Genomic DNA, 14,268 nt, shown 5'->3' on the forward strand with positions numbered 1-14,268 from the left:
AAGTTAAAGATCGAATCCGCATTTTGGGAAATAGCACCACTGTTCGCCCCAGCGTCTTTGTTATTGTTTTGTTGATGAAACAATGGAGTGGGGTGTCAAGCAGCGTGGTAAAATAAAATGTGCAGTACATATTCGGCTGTTCTATTGCGCGTGCATTGATGATCGAGTGTTCGTTGTTTGCCGTAACTTGTTGAAATATCCCAAAAGGACGTGGCAGGTCCACTAATTAAGGACTCTAGCTTTAGAGACACTCTTATCCAGAGCGAATTACAATAAGTGCATTCAACTGAAGTAGGTAAGAAAACCACACATCTTGTCGAAGTCTGTAAATTGGATGTCACCGATATGAGCGACTTTCATAGGGTACATGCTGTAAAAAAGCAAACAGTTGAAAGAAGTTTCCCAACAATAAAGATGATCAATGTATTTCCCTGATATGACTAGTTGACTTTCCTCCAGGGTTAGAATACAATGGATGAGACATAACCAATAACTGAACTGCTTTCATAAAAATAAAAAAATAGAGTAAAACCACTTATATTACTAATGTGTAGAACCATGACTTAAGTATAAACACTACTAACCTATTACTAACACATTCGCTAATAGTGGATTTATCAAGTGTTGTTTGCATGCAAGCCCTGTTGCCCATTAATGGTCATTGATAGATTGCATTTTCTGTTTGTTCTTAACCACTAAACAGGGTCTATTTCTGTGCAGGTAACCATGGACACAGCACTGCCATAAAGAAAAGGCAAGTTACTGTCAGCACTCTGATCGGTGATCATCCAGAGGTGGCGTTCCTAGTGGCCAGGGACTTTAATGCAGGGAAACTTAAATACATTTTACCTCATTTCTACCAGCATGTGCAACATGTGCAACCAGAGGGAAAAAAACTCTATACAACCTTTACTTCACACACACAAAGATGTGTACAAAGCTGTCCCTCGCCCTCCATTTGGCAAATCTGACCATAACGCTATCGTCCTGAAGCAGGATGTACCAGTGACTCACTCAATACGGAAGTGGTCAGATGATGCAGATACTAACCTACAGGACTGTTTTACTACAGGACTGTTTTGCTAGGAGAGACTGGAATATGTTCCAGGACTCTTCAGATAGCATTGAGGAGTACACCACAACCGTCACTGGCTTCATCAATAAGTGCATCGATGACGTTGTCCCCACAGTACGTACAGTTGAAGTCGGAAGTTCACATACACTTAAGTTGGAGTCAATAAAACTCGCTTTTCAACCACTCCACAAAAATCTTGTTAACAAACAATAGTTTTGGCTAGTCGGTTAGGACATCTACTTTGTGCATGACACAAAACATTTTTCCAACAATTGTTTACAGACAGATTATTTCACTTATCATTCCCTGTATCACAATTCCAGTGGGTCAGAAGTTTACATACACTAAGTCGACTGTGCCTTTAAACAGCTTGGAAAATTCCAGAAAATTATGTCATGGCTTTAGAAGCTTCTGATTGACATCATCGGGGTCAATTGGCTAATTGACATCATTTGAGTCAATTGGAGGTGCACCTGTGGATATATTTCAAGGCCTAACTTCAAACTCTTTACTTGACATCATGGGAAAATCAAATGAAATCAGCCAAGACCTCAGAAGAAAAAATGGTAGACCTCCACAAGTCGGATTTATCCTTGGGAGCAATTTCCAAATGCCTGAAGGAACCACGTTCATCTGTAAAAACAATAGTACGCAAGTATAAACACCATGGAACCGCGCAGCCATCATACCACTCAGGAAGGAGACACGTGGTCTCCTAGAGATGAACGACTTTGCGAAAAGTGCAAATCAATCCTAGAACAACAGCAAAGGACCTTGTGGCAGTATCATGGCAGTATCATGTTGTGGGGGTGCTTTGCTGCAAATCAAGGTCCCTGGATTTTTTTTTCTCATTTTGTCTGTCATAGTGTAGTGTACCTATGATGAAAATGACATGCCTCTCTCATCTTTTTAAGTGGGAGAACTTGCACAAATGGTGGCTGACTAAATACTTTTTTGCCCCGCTGTAAATACGTACGGTCACTGTGGGGATGACGTCATCGATGCACGACCAGTCGCGGAAAAAAATATTGGCACCCTTGCACTTTTTTCAAATATTGCACCATTTCTTCCAGAAAACGTTTGAAATTAAAACATATTTTGGTATCCACATATGCATGCCTTTGGTGTGCAGTTGAACAAAACCAAAAAATCTGAATAATTTACTAAATCTTAGATAATTCCACAAAGAAATCCTAAAATGGCCCTGAAAATATTATTGGCACCTTCTAGAAGTAGTTAGAAATAATTAGATTTCAAGCAGGTGATTCTCATTTACTTTGGAATTGAACTCACCTGTGGTGAATGGAAGGTGCCTGCAGTAAAAAAATATTGTATTCCTCATGTTTGAATAGAGAAAAAGACTCATTGTCCTGTTTTGTGTCACTGTGTGTACCACACTGAGCATGGACAAAATAAAGAAAACCAGAGAATTATCTGAGTAGGTCAGACACAAGATTGTCCATGCTTGGCAACAATCTCAAGTTCATCTCCAGAGACCTTGATGTTCTGGTTTCTCCTGTACGTAATGTTATCAAGAAGTTTAAGGCCCTTGCCACTGTAGCCAACCTCACTGGACGTGGCCACAAGAGAAAACTTGATGGAAGACTGCAGCGAAGGATTGTATCGAATGGTGGAGAAAGCACCTCCATCAACTGCCACACAGATTCAAGCTGACCTTCAGACACAAGTTACGAGTTTCAACTCGCACCATCCGTCGCCAACTCAATGAAGGAGGTTATATGGTAGGAGACCCAGGAGGACCCCACTGCTGAGAGAAAGACATAAGAAAGTCCGATTGTAATTTGCCAAAACACATCTGAACATGCCAAAATCCTACTGGGAGAATGTTCCGTAGAAAGATGAGACCAAATTAGAGGTTTTTGGTAAAGCACACCATCTCTATGTTTACAGAAAACAAAATGAAGCTTTCAAAGAAAAGAACACCTTCCCTACAGTCAAACATGGAGGTTGAGTGATGTTTAGGGGTTGCTTTGCTGCCTCCGGCACTGGGTGCCTTGAACGTGTGCATGGCATCATGAAGTCAGGTGAATACCAAGGTATTTTGGAGCGCAATGTCGGACCCAGTGTCAGAAAGCTGGGTCTCCGTCGAAGGTGATGGGTCTTCCAGCTGGACAATGACCCCAAACACACTTCAACAAGCACAAAGGAATGGTTCAAGACAAAATGCTGGACTGTTCTGAAGTGGTCATCAATAAGCCCAGATCTAAATCTTGTGGAGAGATCTGAAAACAGCAGATAGGAGAAGGCACCCTTCTAATCTGGGAGAACTGGAGCAGTTTGCCCAAGAGGAGTGTGCCAAACTGACTGTACAGAGGTGCAGGAAGCTCATCAATGGTTATAGGAAGTGTTTGATCGCAGTTATTCTGACCAAAGGCTGTGGTACCAAATATTGAGTCTAGAGTGTCAATACTTTTGTCAATTTAAATGGATATATTTTAAGTTCTGAAAAAACAAAGGTTCTGTAATATTAACAGTGAAATAAAGAATTGTGGAGACCAAATACTTTGTTCAATTTCAACTTATTTTTAGGGAAAATTGTGAGTTACTTGAAAAAAGAGCAAGGGTGCCAATATTTTTGGCCATGACTGTATTGATGAATCTGGTGACTGAGGTGGTAAACTCCTCAATGCCATTGGAATAATCACAGAACATATTCCAGTCTGTGCTAGCAAAACAGTCATGTAGCGTAGCATCCAACCACTTCCATATTGAGCGAGTCACTGGTACTTCCTGCTTTAGTTTTTGCTTGTAAGCAGGAAACAGGAGGATAGAATTATGGTCAGATTTTCCAAATGGAGGGCAAGGGACAGCTTTGTACACATCTTTGTGTGTGTGAAGTAAAGGTTGTCTTGAGGTTTTCCCCTCTGGTTGCACATGTTACATGCTGGTAGAAATTTGGTAAAACTGATTTAATTTAAGTTTGCCTGCATAAATGTCCCTAGCCTCTAGGTACGGCGCTTCTGGATGAGCATTTTCTTGTTTGCTTATGGCCTTATACAGCTCGTTGAGTGTGGTCTTATTGCTAGCATCGTTTTTTTGTGATAGATAGATGGCTACGAAAAATATAGATGATAACTCTCTTGGTAGATATTGTGGTCTACAGCTTATCATGAGGTACTCTACCTCAGGCGAGCAATACCTCAAAATTACCTTAATATTAGAAATTGCGCACCAGCTGTTATTGACAAAGACACACACCCCCCTCCCCATGCACGGAAAACCCAGCCAACTGTATATTATCTGTGTCGTCGATTAGCCACGACTCGGTGAAACATAACATAACATACTACAGTTTTTAATGTCTTGTTGGTAGGACAGTCTTGAAATGAGCTCATCCAGTTTATTATCCAGTGATTGCACGTTGGCTAATAGAACGGATGTTAGGGACGGGTTGAGAGGGTCGACTAAAGTGTTCTGCACCTTGCTTGGTGCCCCCAGTTACCCAACCCCCATATGGGCCCCCTACCTCCTCTCTTCCCCATCTTCTGATTGAGTGCAGGTTTCTGTAGTTGGCGGTTGCAGAAAAAAACATCTCTGCATTTTCCCCACCTCAAGTGCCCCCTACGAGCTTGGGCCAGGAGGAATCAGCCCCTGCATTAATTAGGCCCTCTTATCGTGTGGGCAATGTATGCATCCAGCTAGGCTGAGGAGGGTACAGACTGAGGCAGGAAGCTACTGAGGGAGGAGAGGGAGAGATGTTTCAAAGTGCAGAGGGAGAGAAGCGGTATAGATTGTGGAGAGGAGATGGTGTAGAGCTCTACCTGATGGTGATGATTTCCCCAGGGTTAGCCCTGATGTTCCAGCTGCAGTTGATCCTGGAGGGGTACTGGAAGGGCCAGCCAGGGCTGGTGATCACTCCACTGGATGCCCTGATCTGCTCTGCCACATCTCCACAGGCTGGACACACACACACACACACACAGACAGGCGTGCGCACACACATACACACCCACGCAGACACACAAATGAGCATTTAAAGTGATAATTTCAGGCCGGTAGTTTTCAAAGTAGTGTTCTCAAGCCAAAACGGTTCACCAAAGATTGTGTTCCACCTTACATACAGTTGAAGTCGGAGGTTTACATACACTTAGGTTGGAGTCAATAAAACTATTTTTCAACCACTCCACATATTTCTTGTTAACAAACTAAAGAGTTGGCTAGTCGGTTAGGATATCTACTTTGTGCATGACACAAGTAATCTTTCCAACAATTGTTTACAGACAGATTATTTCACTTATAATTCACTGTATCCCAATTCCAGTGGGTCAGAAGTTTACATACACTAAGTTGACTGTGCCTTTAAACAGATTGGAAAATTCCAGAAAATTATGTCATGGCTTTAGAAGCTTCTGATAGGCTCATTTATTTATTTTATTTCACCTTTATTTAACCAGGTAGGCTAGTTGAGAACAAGTTCTCATTTGCAACTGCGACCTGGCCAACATAAAGCATAGCAATTCGACACATACAACAACACAGAGTTACACATGGAAATAACAAAACATACAGTCAATAATACAGTAGAACAAAAGAAAACAAAAACTCTATACACAGTGAGTGCAAATGAGGTAAGTTAAGGCAATAAATAGGCCATGTTGGCGAAGTAATTACAATATAGCAATTAAACACTGGAATGGTAGATGTGCAGAAGATGAATGTGTAAGTAGAGATACTGGGGTGCAAAGGAGCAAGACAAATAAATACAGCATGGGGATGAGGTAGGTAGATGGGCTGTTTACAGATGGGCTATGTACAGGTGCAGTGATCTGTGAGCTGCCAAGACAGCTGGTGCTTAAAGCTAGTGAGGGAGATATGAGTCTCCAGCTTCAGAGATTTTTGCAGTTCGTTCCAGTCATTGGCAGCAGAGAACTGGAAGGAAAGACGACCAAAGGAGGAATTGGCTTTGGGGGTGACCAGTGACCAGTGAGACATCATTTGAGTCAATTGGAGGTGTATCTGTGGATGTATTTCAAGGCCTACCTTCAAACTCAGTGCCTCTTTGCTTGACATCATGGGAAAATCAAAAGAAATCAGCCAAGACTTCAGAATGTTATTTTTAGACCTCCACAAGTCTGGTTCATCCATGGGAGCAATTTCCAAACACCTGAAGGTACCACGTTAATCTGTACAAACAATAGTACGCAAGTATAAACACCATGTGACCATGCAGCCGTCATACTGCCCAGGAAAGAGACGCGTTCTGTCTCCTAGAGATTCATGTACTTTGGTGCGAAAAGTGCAAATCAATCCCAGAACAACAGCAAAGGACCTTGTGAAGATGCTGGAGGAAACAGGTACAAAAGTATCTATATCCATAGGAAAATTATGTGGATATATTGAAGCAACATCTCAAGACATCAGACAGGAAGTTAAAGCTTGGTCACAAATGGGTCTTCCAAATGGACAATGACCCCAAGCATACTTCCAAAGTTGTGGCAAAATGGCCTAAGGACAACAAAGTCAAGGTATTGGAGCAGCCATCACAAGCCCTGACCTCAATCCCATAGAAAATTTGTGGGCAGAACTGAAAAAGTGTGCGCAAGCAAGGAGGCCTACAAACATGACTTAGTTACACCAATTTTGTCATGAGGAATGGGCCAAAAATTCACCCAACCTATTGTGGGAAGCTTTTGGAAGGCTACCCAAAACATTTGACCCAAGTTAAACAATTTAAAGGCAATGCTACCAAATACTAATTGAGTGTATGTAAACGTATGACCCACTGGGAATGTGATGAAAGAAATAAAAGCTGAAATAAATCATTGTCTCTATTATTCTGACATTTCACATTCTTAAAATTAAGTGCTGATCCTAACTGACCTAAGACAGGGAATTTTTACATGGATTAAATGTCAGGAATTGTGAAAAACTGAGTTTAAATGTATTTGGCTAAGGTGTATGTAAACTTCCGACTTCAACTGTATGTGTATCATGTCATTGTTCTCGAACCCTGCACAGTGCACAAAGAGAGTAAATTAAACAGATGTGCTTGGATCCACTATGCAACCTCATTGGACAATACTGGGCTGACCTGATCCCGCCTAACATTTTTACCTTGCAACCTAATTGGGCATGATTCCACCTGCCAATAAACATTGTCCATCATGCTAGGTTGCTGTAAGCTACTGATTTTCTATCACACTTTGTGGCATGGTTGGAAAAGACTAGGGCAAAATATAATAAGATCTGAGGACCTTCAGAATGTATTCACACCCCTTGACTTCTTCCAAATATTGTTGTGTTAAAAGTGGGAATAAAATGTATTTAATTTTAATTTGTGGTCAACAATCTATATTAGTAGATAGGTAATGTTAGAAACAGCTAAGATTTTTGCACACCTGGATTGTACAATATTTGCCCATTATTTTATTTTTTTATTCTTCAAGCTCTGCCAAGTTGGTTGTTGATAATTGCTAGACAGCCATTTTCAAGTCTTGCCATAGATTTTCTACACAGAATGTACAAAACATTAGGAACACCTGCTCTTTCCTTTCCATGATTTAAGCCCTATTCGCATGGGACTAATCCTACTAGAGAATGTCAGTAGTTATTAGCCCAGCATGTCCATTTTTTTAGTGGACGATTTGGACGGAATTGGTTTTACCAAACTGCCGCTACAATTCTTTTTTTTCCCTCATTCAAAATTGGCTCTCCTGGCGTGAAGATATTTCAAATATCTAAGGATAGCCTAATATTAGCCTACAGTTGAGAGAAAGTCAAAATAATGATGCATATTATTAAGAACCATGAACTAACCTATCCAGACATTTAATTACCTGACGTGTACGGAAATTTAGTAATTCATTGGCACAATATCGTTCACTTCATCTTTTAAAAAGAGAAGTATGGCACTAGGAAAGTTGATATATAACAAAACAATGAATATGAAGGACCAAAAAAAGCCAATACCGATTAATTGGCAGATTTAAGAAAGAAAATGTATTTGTAATAATGACAATAACAACAAAACTGAATGAACACTTATTTTAACTTAATATAATACATCAATAAAATCAATTTAGCCTCAAATAAAATGAAACGTTTAAATAATTTAAAAACAAAGTGTTGGAGAAGAAAGTAAAAGTGCAATATGTGCCATGTAAAAAAGCTAAAGTTTAAGTTCCTTGCTCAGAACATGAGAACATATGAAAGCTGGTGGTTCCTTTTAACAGGAGTGTTCAATATTCCCAGGTAAGAAGTTTTAGGTTGAAGTTAAAATAGGAATTATAGGACAATTTCTCTCTATACGATTTGTATTTCATATACCTTTAACTATTGGATGTTCTTATAGGCACTTTAGTATTGCCAGTGTAACAGATCGAACCAGGAACACATCGACAACAGCCACCCTCGAAGCAGCGCTACCCATCGCTCCAAAAACCGTGGCCCTTGCAGGGCAAGGGGAACAATCACTCCAAGTCTCAGAGCGAGTGACGTTTGAAACGCTATTAGCGAGCACCCTGCTAACTAGCTAGCCATTTCACATCGGTTACACCGGCCTAATCTCGGGAGTTGATAGGCTTGAAGTCTTAAACAGCTCAATGCTTGAAGCACAGCGACGAGCTGCTGGCAAAACGCACGAATATGCTGTTTGAATGAATGCTTACGTGCAATGTAATCAGGTGGTTAGAGAGCGTTGGAATAGTTAACTAAGGTTGCAAGATTGAATCCCCGAGCTGACAAGGTAAAAATCTGCCATTCTTCCCCTGAACAAGGCAGTTAACCCACTATTCCTAGGCTGTCATTGAAAATAAGAACGTGTTCTTAACTGACATGCCTAGTTAAATAAAGGATAAATAAAGGTGTAAAAAAATATATTAAAAAATCAGCCAAAATGGTCTCCAAAAATACAGATTTCTGATTGTTATGAAAACTTGAAATCGGCCCTAATTAAATCGGCCATTCCGATTAATTGGTCGACCTCTAATCTGAAGGCTATATGCATAGTACTTTGTTTTAAGCATCAAATTGTCCAGATGTTCTTACCCAAACTGGGTGCAGCACCTGTTCAACTCTGTAATATCCCTAAAAACAGAGGCGTGACAATTTGCACAGGATAATTATTATCTGAAGAGCTGGAAGTTTGCTGAAAAACAGTAGGTTTTTAGGGCTGGGATAATAACCTTCCTGCCAAGTAAAAATGACTGACATGGCAGATTTGAATGGGACTAAAAGTACAGATGTTCTCTTCACAGTCCATGCTGTTCCATAGGGTGTATTTTCATTAAAAAAAAATTAAAAAGAAATCTGATTCAAATGCTTGCATCTGTTACCCGATGTGGATTTGGGTGTCTGAGTTGTGTGCTAGTAGTTTAAACAGACAGCTCTGTACATTCAGCATGTCAACACTTCTTACAAAAAACAAGTAGTGATGTCAATCTCTCCTCCACTTTGAGCCACGAGAGATTGACATGCATATTATTAATTTTTAGCTCTCTGTGTAAATTCAAGGCCAAGCTGTGCTGCCCTGTTCTGAGCCAATTGTAAAAAGCCAGGAGCTTTTTTTCATAGTATAATTTCTTCTTCTTATTTAGTTTAGTCACGATTTCTCAATTTGCAGTACTTTTGCCAATCAGTTGTGCAGCCAGACTTATTTGCCTCAGCTCTCTCAACCATACAATTTTTATATTCTTCATCAATCCACTGGGATTTAACAGTCTTTACCGTCATTTTCTTAAATGGGTGCATGCTTATTAGTAACTGGATTAAGCAATTTCATAAATGTGTCAAGTGCAGCGTGTGGTAGCTCCTCATTACACACCACAGGCATACAAATATTGTTTATACCAACATAGGAATCACTACAAAACTTCTTGTATGACCTCGTGTGACTTTGGTTTTCCTAGATATTATTACTACATTGTGATCACCACATCCGATGGATTTGGATACTGCTGTCAAGCACATTTCTGCAGCATTAGTAAAGATGTGATCAATACATGTTGATGATTTCATTCCTGTGCTGTTTGTTAATACCCTGGTAGGTTGACTGATAACCTAAGTGTATGTAAACGTATGTAAACGTACGACTTCAACTGTATGCATGTTGATGATTTCATTCCTGTGCTGTTTGTAACTACCCCTGTTCAGTAGGTTGACTGATAACCTGAACCAGGTTTCAGGCACTGGTTACAGTTTGAAGCTTCTTCTTGAGTGGGCAGCTTGATGAAAGCCAGTCAATGTTACAATCACACAGAAAATATACCTCTCTGTTGATATTACATACATTTATCAAGCACTTCACACGTTATCCAGATACTGACTGCTAGCACTTGGTCTATAGCAGCTTCCCACAAGAAAGGGCTTCAGGTGAGGCAGATGAACTTGTAGCCATATTACTTCCAACATAATTTAACATGAGATCCTCTGAGCTTTACAGGAATGTAGTTCTGAATATAAACAGCAACAGTAGTAGAAATACATACATTGGGATTTCTGTCTTTTCTGTTGATGTTATAACCATGTGGCTCAGTTGGTAGAGCTTGGCGCTTGATTCCCACGGGGGACCAGTACCAGAAAATGCATGAACTCACTACTGTAAGTGGCTCTGGATAAGAGCATCTGCTAAATGACTAAAATGTCAAATGTATGTATTGCTACCACTGTATCAAAAGGTATGATCTATTATCCATCTTCCTTATAAAACGTGTTTTGTTTACCAAAAAGCTGCAATAATGAGTGAGCTGCAATAATCACGTAGCCAGTTGTGAAGAGAAAGAATCCGGCTAAAGCATTCAATGACACGATTCAAAGAGGGCACAGGGCCAGATATGATGGGTATTTTATTAGTGTCTAGCAGAGAATACATCAGCTCTTTGACATCCAGTTTTAACTGGTCAGAGTTGACTTCATAATGTCATTAAAACCCACATGGACTACAGTAGAATCGATGTCCATGTCCTGACGTAGTACATTCGGGAGCAGCTTAGTAATGTCGTTTCCTCGAGCTCCGGGATAGGACATTTTTTTGCACCAGGAACAGTCATATTTCTTATGGAGCTGCCAAAATCATGGCTGGCGAGAAGGACGAGGAAATTCTCCCACTCCAACGCTTCACAGGATTCGGAGAACCCTTTAAGGATGGGCGAGAGGCAGGATATCTTAAGTCAGTTGCTCCCGGTGCCTGGTGCAGGCCAGCTCGATCCAGAGCAGGGATGGAAGGTTGCTGACACCGACATCGAAATCATAGGGGTAGGAGTAGGCACGGCGGCCGAGACACAGGTACCCCCAGCGACGAAGGTGCAGGAAGATCAGGCTCTAGGGCGACTAAACTATCAGTTGTTTGGATCTGCTCCAGGCCTGTCGTAGGGAGTGTAGCATGCTTTGCGGCAGGCCGCTGTCTTCTGCTTCCATGGCTCGTAACATGCGACCATCATTGGATTTGCATGCTCCTCCTGCTGTGCTCCTCCGACTCTACTATCAGATGGGGGAGGAGAGGAAGAAGATGGCTCCCCTGGAGAGCGAACTCTGGGCAACACGGGCCAGTCGGACAACAACAAACAGCAAGGCAGAGATGCATCCAAAAAGTGCGAACACCGTCCAGCCACCGGCGTAGAAAAGGTAAACATTCCAATCTGCGTTTCCCCCAGTTTCTTACGTAGGTTTGGAATTTCTTTGATCAAGGAAACCACTTCAATCCTATAATCCTCGGCAAGCAAACAATTGCCACATTGGAACTCCGAGTGATTTGTATTTACTATGGATCCCCATTAGCTGATGTAAAGGCAGAAGCTACTCTTCCTGGGGTCCGGCATAATTAATGCAGTTATACACATTTAAAAACATTACAGAATTCACAACACACTAAGTGCGTGCCCTCAGGTGCATACTCCACAACCACGTATCTACAACACACAATCCATGTGTACGTGTGTGTGTATAGTGCGTTATCATGTGTGTGTGTTACTTCACAGTCCCCGCTGTTCCAAGTTGCATTTTTACCTGCTTTTTAAATTTGATTCTACTGCTTTCATCAGTTACCTGATGTGGAATAGAGTTCCATGTAGTCAAAGCTCTATGTAGTACTGTGCGCCTCCCATAGTCTGTTCTGGACTAGGTGGCCGTGAAGAGACCTCTGGTGGCATGTCTTGTGGGGTATGGGTGGGTGTCTGAGCTGTGTGCTAGTAGTTTAACTTTTTATAGCTGCAGGGGCAGTATTGAGTAGCTTGGATGAAAAGGTGCCCATTGTAAACGGCCAGCTCCTCAGTCTCAGTTGCTAATATATGCATATTATTATTAGAATTGGATAGAAAACACTCTAAAGTTTCCAAAACTGTCAAAATATTGTCTGTGAGTATAACAGAACTGATATTGCAGGCGAAACCCTGAGGAAAATCAAAACAGGAAGTGGCTTCCATTTTGAAAACTCCATGTTCCATAGCCTCCCTTTGCTGGATTTAAAGAGATATGAACCAGATTCCTTTTCCTATCGCTTCCTCAAGGTGTCAACAGTCTTCAGACATTGTTTCAGGCTTTTATTTTGAAAAATGAGCCAGAACGATAACATCGCGTCAAGTGGTCACATGAGTTTTGCTCGCACAACAGAGTTTGGATAGGTATTGCTTTTCCCTCTCCTACTGTGAAAGACATTTGCGGTTGATATATTATCGATTATATATTTTAAAAACAACCTGAGGATTGATTATAAAAATCGTTTGACATGTTTCTGTGGACATTATGGAAACTATTTGGAATTTTCGTCTGCGTTGTCGTGACCGCTCTTTCCTGTGGATTTCTGAACATAAGACGACAAACAAACGGAGGTATTTTGGATATAAAAATAATCTTTATGGAACAAAAGGAACATTTGTTGTGTAACTGGGAGTCTCATGAGTGAAAAAGCTGTTTGCTTCTGAGGGCCTATACAGTACAAGTCAAAAGTTTGGACACACCTACTCAAGGCTTTTTCTTTATTTTTTACTATTTTTTACTTTATATAATAATAGTTAAGACATCAAAACTATGAAATAACACATATGGAATCATAAAGTAACCAACAAATGTGTTAAACAAATCAAAATATATTTTAGATTCTTCAAAGTAGCCACCCTTTGCCTTGAGAGCTTTGCATTCTCTCAACCAGCTTCACAAGGAATGCTTTTCCAAGTCTTGAAGGAATTCCCAAATATGCTGAGCACTTGACTTTTTGGCAGCTTTTCCTTCAATCTGCAGTCCAACTCTGGTTGTTCTGTTCTGTTCATGCAAAAAGGCTATTCTGAAAGTCTGCTGTGGGCAACAATTGTAGTGTTTGGTTATTCGCAGACAAAAACAAAGGCTGAGTTGTAAGTTACTGCCTACAGCCTACAAGCTCAGAGATAATCATGTGATCTAGGCTAAATGAACTTACCATTAGAAATCCCCGATACATAAACGTTCTCGTTGTGCTGGGAGCAAACTGCAATTCCTAGAAAAGATGAAACAAACAAAAAAAATGTTATTTTCTAATGAATGATTGTGTGATCATGAGCTTTGGACTCATCTTTTGTGTAAACGGGGCTTATTCATAACTTTGGCCCTTCTGAGGCAAGTCCACTGGTTCTAGGGCAAATGCAAATATTGACCTATTGAATCAATGAAACCCAAGACTGACTTTAGACATAAGCTACAAACAACACGTCGATTAACAGGCAACTGAAATGACATCTGTAGTCTTGCAGCAGGAGAATTTGATAAGCTTTGAGACAGTGTGTAGGCTAATGTGTATGGGAACAACTGGCAGTTAGAGAGGACGATTACACTTGCCCAAAGTGTCACACGCAAACATGGGTCAACAACTGAGTGGAAAATAGTGGAAAGTGAAAAACTAACTAGGCTTAACAATCTTGCAGGTTATGAGTATCATAGAAAATGAAGAAAAAAATATATGACTGAAAGAATGAATTCTACATGCCTATAGAAATATATAGGCTCATGGAAGACTTGGCTAATGGAAGACTTGAAGTACTTGGCTGCCTGGCCCTAGGCTTATGCCATGTTATTAGCCAAGCTGTGAGCTGAGGGCATTTAGGCAATGTCGGGTGTGTGGTGCTGTGAGTGAGCAATAGAACAGAGCATCAATAATCTTCAGACAAACCCTCCAACATGTCCTAACAAAGGAAACAATGTTGCAAAACGACTAGTTTGACTACAGAACCACTGCTCCTTCCCTGGGGTAGCCTAGGAATCATTTGACT

The 14,268-nt window shown here is 40.7% G+C and overlaps 1 protein-coding gene across 1 annotated transcript in view; it reads right to left on the bottom strand.

The window, feature by feature from the left end:
* lrp12 (low density lipoprotein receptor-related protein 12) overlaps positions 1-14,268 on the bottom strand; it is a 39,216-nt gene that overhangs the window by 12,497 nt on the left and 12,451 nt on the right. The window contains exons 2-3 of the mRNA XM_021571703.3: positions 13,443-13,499; positions 4,858-4,993 (exon numbers count right to left, since the gene is read on the bottom strand). Coding sequence (XP_021427378.1) covers positions 4,858-4,993; positions 13,443-13,499 — 193 coding nt within the window. The remainder of the gene's footprint in view (positions 1-4,857; positions 4,994-13,442; positions 13,500-14,268) is intronic.

Source organism: Oncorhynchus mykiss, chromosome 18 (genome assembly GCF_057628025.1).
Source record: "Oncorhynchus mykiss isolate SJ-2025 chromosome 18, ASM5762802v1, whole genome shotgun sequence".
Classification (NCBI taxonomy): domain Eukaryota; kingdom Metazoa; phylum Chordata; class Actinopteri; order Salmoniformes; family Salmonidae; genus Oncorhynchus; species Oncorhynchus mykiss.